At 34.7% G+C, this 14,449-nt stretch overlaps 1 protein-coding gene across 19 annotated transcripts in view; it reads left to right on the top strand.

The window, feature by feature from the left end:
• The window catches only part of TBCK (TBC1 domain containing kinase), a 291,657-nt gene that overhangs the window by 121,826 nt on the left and 155,382 nt on the right, over positions 1-14,449 (top strand). For all 19 annotated transcript variants that reach the window (XM_054253081.2, XM_078366726.1, XM_054253088.2 and 16 more), the window contains 2 exons: positions 1,529-1,565; positions 2,607-2,768. In XM_054253081.2, the coding sequence (XP_054109056.1) occupies positions 1,529-1,565; positions 2,607-2,768 (199 nt within the window). The remainder of the gene's footprint in view (positions 1-1,528; positions 1,566-2,606; positions 2,769-14,449) is intronic.

Here is a 14,449-nt window from a genome sequence, read left to right on the forward strand (position 1 = left end):
GAGATTTTTGCTCTACTTTTATAAATTAAGGATTATTTGTCACTTCCAAAATCTCTCAAAATTTATTGAAAATGTGTATGTGTATATATATATTTATGTATAACATATGTACTATATAAATAGCTATATATGTGTGTATGTATGTATATGTTTCAAGGTAGTAAACTTAGGAAAGTTGTCAAATTATTACTAATAATTATAATTTAGATCTTATTACTTTTAGTCTTTTATGAAGCTTTCTGTTAATTAAGTGGTAACCCAAAGCACATACTTTATTATACCTTTCATTGAGACATTTTGAACATTTAAAAAATACCATCTTATTAATTCTTAAAACTACAGTTAAGAGTACCTCAATAATTATCAGGACTCTATTAGTGTTCTCTAGAGACACAGAACCAATAGGAGATATGTAAATATAGGTAAAGGAGATTTACTGTGAGTAATAGGCTCACACAATTATGGAGGCTGAGATATCCCACAATATACTGTTTGCAATCTGGACACCCAGGAAAGCCAGTAATATAATTCAAAGTCTAGTGGCCTTTGTAATTCTGATTCCAAAGGCCTGAGAACTAGGAGACTGGTGATATAAATATCAGTCTAAAGGCAGGGGAAGATTAGATGAAACATTCCGGCTCAAGCAGTGAGGTAGAAAAGAAGAGGCACATTCCTCCTTCCTCTACCTTTGTTTTGTTCAGGATCTCAATTGATTAGATGATACCTACCCATGCTGGGGAGGACAGTTTACTGAGTCTACTGATTCAAATGCTGATCTCATCTGGAAACACTGTGACACACACACACACACACACACACACACACACACACACCCCGTTTAACCAGATACCTACATATCTCCTGATCTAGTCAGAAATATTTTGTACAAACCTGAAAAGTAAAATATACCCTTAAAATTAGTATGCCAGTATTGCGTTTGGATTAGTAGTGATCTTGAGTGTATCCTTTGGTGAAATGAAGACATTCTGTGAATAATATTTGGCAAAAGGGTCATCTATATTAATAACATGGATAGTATCATTATATAATAGAGTATTTGTAATAACTGTAGTTACCTACATTAAAAGAAAAACCTCCAACAAATTAAATTTAACAGAATTGAGGAAAGAAAAACTCATAAATCTGCAGTCCCCAAGCCAGAAGAGGCTCCGACACTCCATTATAGCCCCATGGTAGATTTATGGACAGGAAAAGAAAAGTGACATACAGAAAACAAAAGTGAGATACAGATGCAGTAAGATTGGTTACAGCTCAGCATTTGTTACAGTCTGTTTACACATCCAGTTAGATTACAGTTCACAATGTACTGAGAAACCACTAGGCCGAACTTAAAACATGTAAGGAGGTAGCTTTAGGCTAAACTTAACACTACATTCTCTTTTACTTTAACCAGTAAAGTAGACCAAAACATAGAACTTACTTTTACCATTCAGTTTCTTGGTAATCATTCTAATTATCTCTTTTATTTCCTCTTTATCCATTCCCATACCCCTTTTTCCATTCATAGCTCTATGCCATCCCTTGGTTTCTCACCATGTTTACTCGTAAGTATCACTTTCCTCCGGATTTTTTTTTTTTTGATATTGTATTAGTGAAAGGACAACCCAATGCCTCCCCATATTTTACAGTTACAATAATATTGAGCAGATTTAGAAAGTATTTTTATGTATTTCCAGCATAATAGAGTAGAAAATAATTTCAATCATTCTGATCCCTGAATATCAAAATGAGAATTCTATATGAGAAAAATCTATTGTACCTATCATGATATTTGTACAAACTCTGCCCCCTTTTGAAAAAAAAATATCAACTATAGTATTTACATTAAGCTTATAAGGGCAACTGTTGCAACCAAATCAGCTTGATTTTCAGAGATTCTCCAATAACTTTTATTTTTTAAAGTAGGATTCCTCTACAAGTTAAGCAGATTATGTGAATGGATAATACTTTGTTACTTAATTAAGTGGACGTCCTTACCTATAAAATATGATTTGCATGGTAACTGGAATAATATTTGAAGTAGATCTTTATGCACTGGCCTGGAAGATATCAATAGTATTGTTAATGAGAGAAAGGAAGTTACAAAAAATAGAAAGTTGTTCATAGGATTTTTGTGGGAATTTGTTAAAACAGTTGTTTAGAGAGTATAATAGATATGTCATTTTACTGTACCTAAAGCCATACTAAAGTTCATCTAGATAAATTTGTGAGAATAATACAGCTGGAAGGTTCTGGGAAGAAATATTATGAATGGTTAATAGGGTTAAAAATGTTATGTTTGGCCAGTCTGATTATCAGTTTTTTTAAGATGCCTTAGGAAGCTATAAATTTTCAGAATTTGGTTAATAGGGTTAAAAATGTTATGTTTGGGCAGTCTGATTATCAGTTTTTTAAGAGCCTTAGGAAGCTATAGATTTTCAGAGTCAAATAAACATTTCATGAAAAGAGTTTGGTAATATTAGCTCTTAAATAATAGTTTTGACCATAGGTAATAATTATAGAACTAATAAAGTAGGTTGTTATTGTTTTAATTGTTATTATTTTGGTTTTTAATTTTAATTTATTTGTATTTTTTCATTTTACAGATGTATTTCCACTACACAAAATTTTCCACCTCTGGGATACCTTACTGCTTGGGAATTCCTCTTTCCCATTCTGTATTGGAGTAGCAATTCTTCAGCAGCTGCGGGACCGGCTTTTGGCTAATGGCTTTAATGAGTGCATTCTTCTCTTCTCCGATTTACCAGGTATAGAACTAAATAAATGGAATCATTAAATGAAATTTGACTATGAACTAATGACATATTCTTAAGCCATTGGCAAAAATAGCTCTCTAGGCCTTCAGCATCTCTTCTCTTTGGGCCTCATCATCCTCTCTGGATTCTCTCTCTCATATACTGCCTCTTCTGCTGACCCAGCATTATAAATACAAAGCTGGTTCATACCAGCTCACTGTGATTTACTTCCATCTTGGTAATGCTACCAATTGGGTAAAAGGCCAGGAAGTGGGGGGCAATATCACATTTGGTCTTTTGCTTAGGACTGGGGCTGCTAATCTTTATTGATAGACAGTAAATGAAGGCCACTTGGGAAATGTTTAAGAATCTATGTTTGTACAAAGATATAATTCACATAAAACTTTGCTCCCTCCTAGCCACAGCTGCTTGCTAACAATTTGACAGTTTGACAAAAGGAAATAATGTCCTCTTGGGAGGACAAATCAAACTCCCTGAAAATTCTATGTCATGCAATGCAGGAGAGTGTGTTAAGCTGTATAGAGTATTCATAAGTAAGGAGTTTGTAAACCTGGAAGTTGAATGCTTAAATGTAGAAATATGGATAACAACTGTAGTCTAAGCTTTGATGCTATGGTTAAAAGGATGAAATTAATGTCATTACCTAGGCTGTAACTAAATCTTTATTTTTGCAGAAATTTCCATTTTATTACGTAAAAAATTCACAATACTCTATTGACTGCATCCCTTCTGCTGTTCTCTATATTTCAGGCAGGCCCAAGTTGCTGCTGATAATAAACACACTTAAAATGATCCCAGAATCAAATTTGCCTGAAAACCAATAAAAAACAAAAAGAATGTTCTTTAAGATTTTATCTTTATTAATTACTCTCAAGAAAAATAAGAAACCTACTGCTGGTTCTTTTAATATTTAATGGATGATCTGTACTTGGTATTTTACCATCTTTCTGTTGAAAATCTTATTTGTGGGAAAAGAATAAGAAAAATTACTTGAATTTATTTAAAACTTTTTCTTCCCCCTTCCTTCAAAATTAAAAATATTATCATCAGCTTTCTGACTTACCAAGTTTTAGTTAAAGTGAGTTATTACTTAAATGAATAAATAGTTTCGGTCCTTTTTTCCTGGGAGCTTCTTTGTGAAAGTCATGTTATCTGTTTTCTTTTTTGTTTTAAACTGTAGTAAATAAGCTAGTTTTGCAAACTAGGAGTACTGTCTATATTTTGCAGATGATCTTGTCATTTCCAGCTTGCCAAAGTAAACATAGGATGATTGATTAGGATTAAAATAAATTTTCTGGCCAGTTCCAAAAATATACATATTAGGAATGCTGATTGTGTATTTTCAAATCAAGCAAATTTATTTCCTTTCAAATTGATACATAAATGCTCCTGTTAAACACTGGTGACGCAGTCTGTTTTCATATTTTTTAGGCAGATTAGTGGCAACTCTGCTTGTCTATTAAAAAACACATGCAACTCTGTATTTTATGGTTGACTGACATATTTCTATCTTAATGCCAAAGGAAAAAATATGTCTTTAAAATTGCCTGCTTTGGATTTACTTTACAGATGGTTCAAGATTAGTATAAAGTTTCTCGATTAATTCAAAACAAAGGATTTATACAACATTCTTACTAATGATTATTTAAGAGATTGTTATCTTGCTTGTTTTAGGCCTTAAAAAATGAAATTCTGGTAACTTTATCGTTTCTATTCACTGTATCATAATATCTGTCAAACCTTTTTAAGCACTCATTTTGTTCAGAGCATGCTATTCCAATATGAATGAAATCTATTTAGTTGATGAAGTGTCAGCTGTTCCAATTGGGTTTCTTTGCTTAATTTCTCTTACTTAAAATTCATCTTTCATGAAATAATTAATTTGTTTCTTTTATAAATAGGTTATCCTACATGCAAACACCCAAGATATTTCATCTTCTATTAAGTCTAAAATTCAGTCCTAACATCCCTGCTCCTAGCATCTCAGTGCATTGATGATAGGTCCTATTAAAGCACTTAATGGGATGAACAAGAATGACATTTTCCACATATTTTCCAAACTGCCTGATTATTTGTGTCTTCTTCCTTATTGTTATATTACCACCTCATTGCTGAACAAAATATTATTTATTAGTAATAGTATAAACTTCCAGTAAATGATTTCAAATGTTCACAGAGGCACAAATTTGATATTTCCAACTGATGAGCATTCTGTCTGTTAAAAGTATAGATGAATAATACTATTTTCATTTTATAGCAAGATATACAGTGAAATACAAGTACAGTCATCCCCCGGTATCCATGCAGGATTGCTTTCAGGACTTAATCCACAAATGGTCCAGTCCCTTTGCACATAACCTATGCACATCTACCTTTATACCTTAAGTCATCTCACAATAACTTTTAATGCCTAATATAATGTAAATGCTATGTAAATAGTTGTTATACTCTATTGTTTAGGGAATAATGACAAGAAAAAACATGCTCAGTGGGCACAGACATCTATTTTTATTCCCCAAATTTGTTCAATCTGTTTTGGTTAAATCCATGGATGCAGAACACACGGATATAGAGAGCTGACTGTATAAGAAAATTTTGTATTAAAAGTTTTTCATATGTTTAGACTGAATGTTTTCTGCATATATTTGGGTAAGTAGGACAAGAATCTGGTGACCTCTTAATTTATTTTCACACTTATATCCTATGTACTACAGAACTTAAGAGGATTGTTTGATCTCTTAATAAGGCTTTGAGTTTACTTGAAGTAAAACTTACTTTAGTCAGAGGTATACTGTAATTGTGAAGTTTTAGCTAAAACAAATGTTCATATTCATCTAAGCAGCAGATATATTTTTATGACGTGCTTACGTCATAAGTACTGGCAAGTAAATTGAGGTACACTACATTTATATCCAAAGTTTTAAAAGTATTTTAGAGATTTTTAAGTATATAAATGAGAAACAATCTGGGCTTTCAGTCAATAGTTTTTTATTCTCATCTAGGGATGAGTATAAATTAAATAGGGTTACTGTAATATTTATGTGTAATCTTTCAATTGTGAACAGTGGCTTAGATTTTTGAAACTGTAAGACTTCAATCAAATATGGTTTATAGCCAGTAGGCTACTAATTTGTGACCCTTTTGTTAAGTAGTTATCATGGTGATGAACACTGCAGAAAACAATAGCAGTTTAAAACAGGGATTTAGGGAGCTTTTCTTAAGTAAATGATAAGATAATATCTCAAATTATTTAAGTGACATAGCGGGGTGAGGAGTGGAAAGGGAGAAAAATCTTGTAGACAGAGGGAATAAAATACTCAAAGGCTTCGTGCTACTGCAGGAAGTTAAAGCAAAAGGGAAAGTGGAGAAGAGTGGCTAGAAAAGTGAATGGAAAGGTAGACAAAGAAGGATCATGCAGGATCGTGTAGTCTGCATTAAAGATATTTAAAAATATAATTGTAGAAATATTTTTTCAATATTTTTAAAGTAAAGAAAAAAGTGTCATTGAAAATAATATCAGATACCAAAATACAAATGCTAGAATTGATATTAATATTTGTAGAGCTTTCTGGTCTCTCTACATTTTTTTGCCAAGGAGATCTGTCATGAGTAAAGCAAAAGAATCTTAACATAAGTGCTCCTAATAGTTATCTATCATTTTTTCCCCTGCTCATAGGCAGATATGGTATTAAAAAATGATTTGTGAAAGAGTAGAGTAACTGTAGCGCACAATTGTTCAGTGAAAAGTTTTGAATTGTCAAGCCTGTAAGATTGATCCCACTTTACCTGAAGCTGAAAATTAATTATTCTCATTTTCTGCTTGTAGCTACATAATTTTCATGCATGTCTATTTCTAAGTACTCCTTGTGATTGCAAAAGGACAATCAAAATGGGAATTAAATTTGGAGATTTTAGCATTGGTCTTCCTCTCCCCCACCCATCCATAAAAATTACATATAAACATTAAAATCTAGATGGCATATTAAAGTCTTGTGAGTTTAAAATTAGTTAAGGATAAATGAGAAAGTAGTTAATTTGTTTATATTGTCATGGTGTATAGTCACTGAAATAAAACTTTATGAAAAATTTAAAAAACTAAAAAAATTTAAAAATTAAAAAAAACCTCAGATTATGTCAGTCTTATATGCAGTGGAAATACTGCATTATTTTATGGAAAGGGGGGAATATTTAAAAACAAATGTTACACTGTATCATCTCCAAGCTAATAAATAGTCATGAAGACAACAGCCTGTAGCACGACTGATGAAGACTCTGAAATTATAATGTAATTCCAGGAAGCTAGAAGAATTCACTTAATACTGACCTAATTGTTGCTCTTGAAGCATACAACTAATTTTGCAACATGTAAATGTTTTATAAAGTTTAAAAGAAATGTTTTGTACATGTTGGGAACTGTAATGAAAAATAATTTTAGAGGTGATCAGGATTTCTAATTACCTTGAAAATTTAGAGTAGATCTGAATACTTCAACATCTTAAACCTGGTCCCAAATTATCAAGAATCTGATACAAAGGCTTTTCGCTATACCAGAGCTGCTTGTTTTATGGTTGATAAAGGTTCCTGCTTTCTGAATTTTTTGAGCAGTCCAAAATTTATCTTATAATTTAGATCAGTCTTATTAAGCATATTTTGTTTCAAGATAACAATGATGCCATTGCATTTATAGTTGTTTTACTATTGAATGTTTATATGTGCCTTAGATTTGCAAAACAAAATATATAGAGATCTTTTCTTTTCTTCTGTCTTTTTGTTTTTTGAGACAGAGTCTCACTCTGTTGCCAAGGCTGTAGTGCAGTGGCGCAATCTGGTCTCACTGCAACCTCTGTCTCCTAGGTTCAAGGCAATTCTCCTGCCTCAGTCTCCCCAAGTAGCTGGGGCTACAGGTGCACACCACCACGCACAGCTAATTTTTTGTATTTTTAGTAGAGACAGGGTTTCACCATGTTGGCCAAGATGGTCTAGATCTCTTGACCTCATGATCCTCCCACCTTGGCCTCCCAAAGTGCTGGGATTATAGGTATGAGCCACTGCGCCTGGACTGAAACCAGTATATTGACAGCTTGTAGATCACCCTTACAGTTTTGCATGTTAATTTAAATTATTTAACTAAAGTTTTTAATAGTATGATAAATGATGTTATATAATTGAACAATTATTATACAACTCCAAATCTAGCCTCTCCATTCTAATCCAACTATGAACTACACACACACACACACACACACACACACACGCACACACAGGAAAAAGAAGATACACAAACTTTGTTCTCTTTTTTTTTTAAATTTCCCTCAATATTTAAACATATTTTTAATTGACAAGATTTATAGACAGTGAAATGTAGAGCCCTTAATTATACAATTCAGTACATTTTGGCAGTTATTGACATCCATGTAACCAACATTTCAATCAAGATAAAGAATATTTACATGTTCCTAAAAGCTTTTTTTTTTTATACTACTTGATTGTCTCCCCACAGCCCATTAGTGACTACTATGCTGATTTTTTGTTTTGCCTGTTCTGAGCTTTTTAGGTTTTCTGCAATTAATGTAATGTAGATTTTTTTTTATTTTAATGAAGTTTAATATATCAGTTTTTTTTTCTTTTATGAATATGAACGGAGCTTAAGAACCTAAGCAAGCTGGTGTTGGAATAGCCTGTTATTAAAGGCAACAAGCCAAACTGGAAGTAACAGTCTAGCCTTTAATCACCTACTACAATAGAATAAGCAAGGGGATAAAGTGATGAAAGCAACAACTCCCCTCTGTTCCAGGTTTTCAGAAACAGCAACAGTTAAGGGTCAAGTAGATTAACACAGATATGGGGGTCATTTCACTGACAAGGGGTCCCCAAAACAAAAGGTTCCTGCAGTTTTGTAGACCTAGAGAATAGGGAGAGGGAGAGTGGAAGGGGCTAGAAATTGAAAGTATAAGTACTGAGTCAAAAAGGAGTAAAGTATTTTTCAAGTTCTCCCCTCCCTTTAGTAAGGAGGTCTTGGAAGAAATAGCTGAGAATGTCTCTGCTAAAGTTTCTGATAAAGAAGCCTTTGAATAGACATGCATGTAGTACCAATGCAGACATGAGTAAGAGCATGGCCAGCCATGGAGGCTGAGTCTGTCGCAACAACTCACTTCAGAGACTGCAGTGCATTGGCCGTGCACTAAGTCTGGTGTGGAGATGGCAGCTTTGCCTTATGAAACTGGACAAGTAAAGCCTTTGTAAAGATTGCCTATGGTCTAGCCCCAAAAATCATATACAGATTTTTTTTCCAATAGGTTTTTGGGAAACAGGTGGTATTTCGTTACATGAATAAGTTCTTTACTGGTATTTTTGAGATTTTGGTGCACTCATCACCCGAGCAGTATACACAGTACCGAATATAGTCTTTATCCCTCACCTCCCTCCCACCCTTTCCCCCAAGTCCCCAAAGTCCATTATATAATTCTTACACCTTTGTGTCCTCATAGCTTAGCTCCCACTTAGAAGTGAGAACATACGATGTCTGGCTTTCCATTCTTGAGTTACTTCACTTAGAATAATGGTCTCCAATTCTGTTCAGGTTGCTGCAAATGCCATTATTTAGTTCGATTTTATGGCTGAGCAGTAATCCATGGTATTGCTAAATGTGGTACACCACATTTTCCCTATCCACTTGTTGATTGATGGGCATTTGGGCTGGTTCTGTGTTTTTTGAAATTGCAAATTGTGCTGCTATAAAACATGCATGTGCAAGTATCTTTTTAGTATAATAACTTCTTTTCTTGATAGATACCCAGTAGTGGGACTGCTGGATCAAATGGTATATCTACTTTTAGTTTTTTAAAGAATATACATACTCTTTTCCATAGTGGTTGTACTAGTTTACATTCCCACCAGCAGTGTAAAAATGTTCCCTTTCCCCACATCCACGCCAACATCTATTATTTTTTGATTTTTTTATTATGGCCATTCTTGCAGAAGTAAGGTGGTATTGCACTGTGGTTTTGATTTTTCTTTCTCTCATCATTAGTGGTACTGAGCATTTTTTTATGTTTGTTGGCCATTTATGTATCTTCTTTTGAGAATTGTCTATTCATGTCCTTAGTCCACTTTTTGATGAGATTGTTTGCTTTTTTCTTGATGATTTTTTTGAGATCTTTGTAGATTCTTGATATTAGTCCTTTGCCAGATGTACAGATTGCGAAGATTTTCTCCCACTCTGTGAGTTATCTGATAACTCTACGATTGTTTCTTTTGTTGTGCAGACGCTTTATAGTTAAGTCCCATCTATTTATCTTTGTTTTTCTTGCATTTGCTTTTGGGTTCTTGGTCATGAAGTCTTTGCTGAAGCCCATTTCTAGAAGGGTTTTTCTGATGTTATCTTCTGGAGTCTTTACGGTTTCAGGTCTTAAATTTAAGTCTTTGATTCATCTTCAGTTGATTTTTGTATAAGGTAAGAGATGAGGATCCAGTTTCAATATTCTATATGTGGCTTGCCGGTTAACTTATTTGTTGAATAGGGTGTCCTTTCCCCACTTCATGTTTTTGTGCACTTTGTCGAAAATCAGTTGGCTATAAGTATTTGGCTTTATTTTGGGTTCTCTATTCTGTTCCATTGGTCTGTATGCCTATTTTCTACCAGTACTATGCTGCTTGGGTGACTATTGGCCTTATAGTATAGTTTCATAATTTGAAGTCAGGTAATGTGTTGCCTCCAATTTTTTTTTTTTTTTTTTTTTGAGACGGAGTTTCGCTCTTGTTACCCAGGCTGGAGTGCAATGGCGCGATCTCGGCTCACCGCAACCTCCGCCTCCTGGGTTCAGGCAATTCTCCTGCCTCAGCCTCCTGAGTAGCTGGGATTACAGGCACGCGCCACCATGCCCAGCTAATTTTTTGTATTTTTAGTAGAGACGGGGTTTCACCATGTTGACCGGGATGGTCTCGATCTCTTGACCTCGTGATCCACCCGCCTCGGCCTCCCAAAGTGCTGGGATTACAGGCTTGAGCCACCGCGCCCGGCACCTCCAATTTTTTTGTTGTTCATTTGTTTGTTTTGGTTAGTCCTGCTTTGGCTATGTGGGCTCTTTTTTGGTCCACATGAATTGTAGGATTGATTTCTGTTGGTTGCTTTCTAGCTAGGAGATGACACTTTCAAGAGAGCATCAGTTGTGGTAATATAGAGAGGATACCATCTTGCCCTAAGGTTGCCTGGATATGTTGCTGAGGTGGTGGGTGTGGCTATAGAGCTCCCAAGCGATTATGTCCTTTGTCTTTGGCTACCAGAGCAGTTGAGAAAGACCACTGGATGAGGGCAAGGTTAGGTGTATCTGAGCTCAGTCTTGTCTTGGGTGGGGCTTGTTGGGGCTGCTGTGGAGGTTAGGGGTGTAGTTCTTAATCCGGTGGAGTTATCTTCCCAGGGGGATTATGGCTACCTTTGCTACATCATGCAGGTTGACAGGGAGGTGGGAGAAAGCTGGCCATTACAGTCCTCACCCATTTCCCATGCCACCTGAAAGGTTGGTCTCACTCTCACTGTGGCTCCCAACAGCACTCATTGTATTTACAGGCAGTGGGTAAGCAGGGCTGAGGACTTGTCCCCAGGCTTCATGCCTCCCCACTGGGACAAGCAAGGCTTTCAGGTTTCACACCTCCCTAGCTGCTGTGATTTTCGTGTTTTATCTGCATTCCCAGTTTGCTCTCTCCCTCAGATTCTTTCCAGGAACCTTCACATTCAGTTGAAATTGTTACAGAGAACAGCTGGAGGTTTTCTTCAGCCTGTGGTCTTTCCTCAGTTCCACTGACAGCCCTCCCGAAGGGTCCCTGTGAGGCAAAGTCGGAAATGGCTTCCCCAGGGACCAGGAATGCCCACAGGGCTCTTCCCACTGCTTTCTCTACCCCTGTATTTTGCTCAGCTCTCAAAGTTTATCCCAGGTCCAAGTAAGGTCAAATTTTTCTTCAGTAATCTGGACGTTTAGGTTCCCCAAAGAGGATGTATGTTCAGGGCTAGATGAGATCCCCCTTTCACACTTTGGAGTTTTTCGGTTGTCTCCCAGAGTCTGCAGCAGCAATCTGCTTCCTTCAAAGGGTCTGTGGTTTTTCTCTCATATTTAGATTTTTGATCAACAGCTAGACTCTTCAGATATTTTATCCTTTCTAAGAAATAATGGCATAATCTAAGATCATTAATATATTCTTCTAGAAACTTAATTGTTTTAATTTTTATATTTTAGTCTATGATCCAGGTGAATTCATTGTATGGTTGAGTTTGAGGTTGCAGTTCATTTATATTGTATTATATATTTATTAAATTTTTTCAGTTACTTTTGTTGAAAAGGCCCCCATTTTATACCCTTGCTTTGAGTTTTTGTCAAAAAAATCAGTTGCCCACATAGATATGGTAAGTCTATTTCTGGTCTCTCTATTCTATTAGAATGATTTGTTTTTCTTTCCTAGTGATATTACCTTGTCCTAATTACTGTAGCTTTTTAGTAAGTCTTAAAATCAGGTAGTAGAACATCTTTTTCAAGATTGGCTATTTATGACATTTATATTTGTATATAAATTTTATAATTAACATGTGAACTTTTACAACACAGCTGGTTGTATTTGTATTGGGATTGCTTTGAATGTATCAATGTATATTTGGAAGACAGAAATTATGTCAATAGTAACTCACATAATAAAGCAAAGAAAGCTAAAACCTTGCAAAAGAGGATATAAGTAAGAAGCACACCAATTCTTGATGCCAAGTACTAGCAAGGTCAGAATTAATATCTGGTGCCCATTTAAGCCTTCCTCAGACTGAGAAACAATGACAGGGCAGCAATATAGTTCTGTGGCAGTGTTTAAACTCCAGTTCTTACTCTAAGTCTTTTCCAGACTGAGAGATTACACAGCTGAATTAGTTCTAATACAGTGTTGTTTTCATATTAGTTATAATGCTCAGTGTAAGTCCTTCTTAGAACGGGAAGGGACAATGGGCCAGTGTTTAAGTTCTAATACTAAGAAGTAAATGTCTAGAACTACCAAAGAACTTCTGCAAATAAATTTGATGAGGGAGGCTGTTTTCTCAAATTTACAGCCATCAACATAAAGATGTAATAATAGTGAAAACTCTGAGAAATATGACACCACCAACACAAACTATCAAAACTCCAAAAATAGACCCAGAATTGAAGAACTATGCCATGTCTGACAGAGGATTCAGAATAATCTTCTTAAAGAAGTCCTGGTAATCATAAGATGATACAGGTAGAAAGAAAATTAAAACTGAAAAAGATGCAGGAAAAAAATGAGAAATTTGGCAAAGATATAAAAGCAATTTTAAAATACCAAATAGAAATCCTAGAAATAATAACCTAGCGTTGAGGTTAAATGCTCACTAGAAAGCTTCAATAGCAGACTTAATCAAATATTAGAAAGAATTCAAATATTAGAAAGAATATGATTCAATTTCTAATCAAATATTAGAAAGATAAAATATATGAAATTAGTCAGAAGAGCAAAAAATAAAAAGAGTAAAGAAAGCCAAGGAGAAGTATGAGATACCATCAAGCAAACTAACTAACCTCCATATAATTAAAATTTCTGAAGAAGATGAGAGAGAAAAAGGCCTAGAAAGCACATTTAAGGAAATACTGGCTGAAAATTTCCCAAATCTGAAGAAAGATGACAATAACCAGGTATCAGAGGCACTACAGTCACTAATCAAATTCAACTCATACAGGAATTCCCCAAGGGACATCATAATCAAATTAGCAAAAATCAGAGACCAGGAAAGAATACTCAAAGCCAGAAGAGACAAGGAATGTATCAGATTCAATGGAGCCTCAATACAGTTTTAAATGGATTTTTCAGCAGAAACCTTAAAGAACAGGAGAGAGTGGGATGCCATTTTCAAAGTGCTGAAGCAAGGACAATGGGGAAACCTGTCAAACAAGAATATTGTACCCAGCTAAGTTTTCCTTTAAATCCAAAGAAAATCATTAAAACCTTTCTTAGGCAAACAATAGCTGAGGAGATTTATGAACACCAGACCTGTCTTACAAGAAATGTTAAAGGGATTCAGTTTGAAAGAAATGGACACTAATATATAGTAAAAGAAGTCAAATGGATAAATTCACAATATTCTAATACTATAATTGTGGTAAGTAAATCACTTATATGTTAGCTATGAACACTAAAAGTCAAAACTCCTAAACAATAATGGCTAAGAGATAAGCAATCAAAAAGTCCAAATGTGGGAGTGGATGGGTTAATATGTAGTTTGTTTTTGATACTTTATGATCAAAGTTGTCATTGTCAGTTTAAAACAAACTTGTTAGAACTGTTTCTTGTAAGTGTCACGGTGTCCACAAATCAAAAACCTATGGTAGATACACTAAAAAAGAAAAAATAACATGGAATAAAAACACTACTAGAACAGCATGCACTGTTCAGTTTATGGGTGCACCAAAATCTCATAAATCACTGCTAAAGAACTTATCTATATAACCATAAACTACCTGTCCACCAAAAATTATTGAAATTAAAACAATATATGTATCACTAGAGAAAATCACATAACCGCAAAGGAAGATATGAAGAGAGAATAAAAGGAAGAAAATGTCTACAAAGCAAGCAAATAAAACAAGTGTCTACAAAGCAAGTAATAAAATAACAGTAGCAAATCC

The sequence above is a fragment of the Callithrix jacchus genome, chromosome 3 (genome assembly GCF_049354715.1).
Source record: "Callithrix jacchus isolate 240 chromosome 3, calJac240_pri, whole genome shotgun sequence".
Lineage (NCBI taxonomy): Eukaryota > Metazoa > Chordata > Mammalia > Primates > Cebidae > Callithrix > Callithrix jacchus.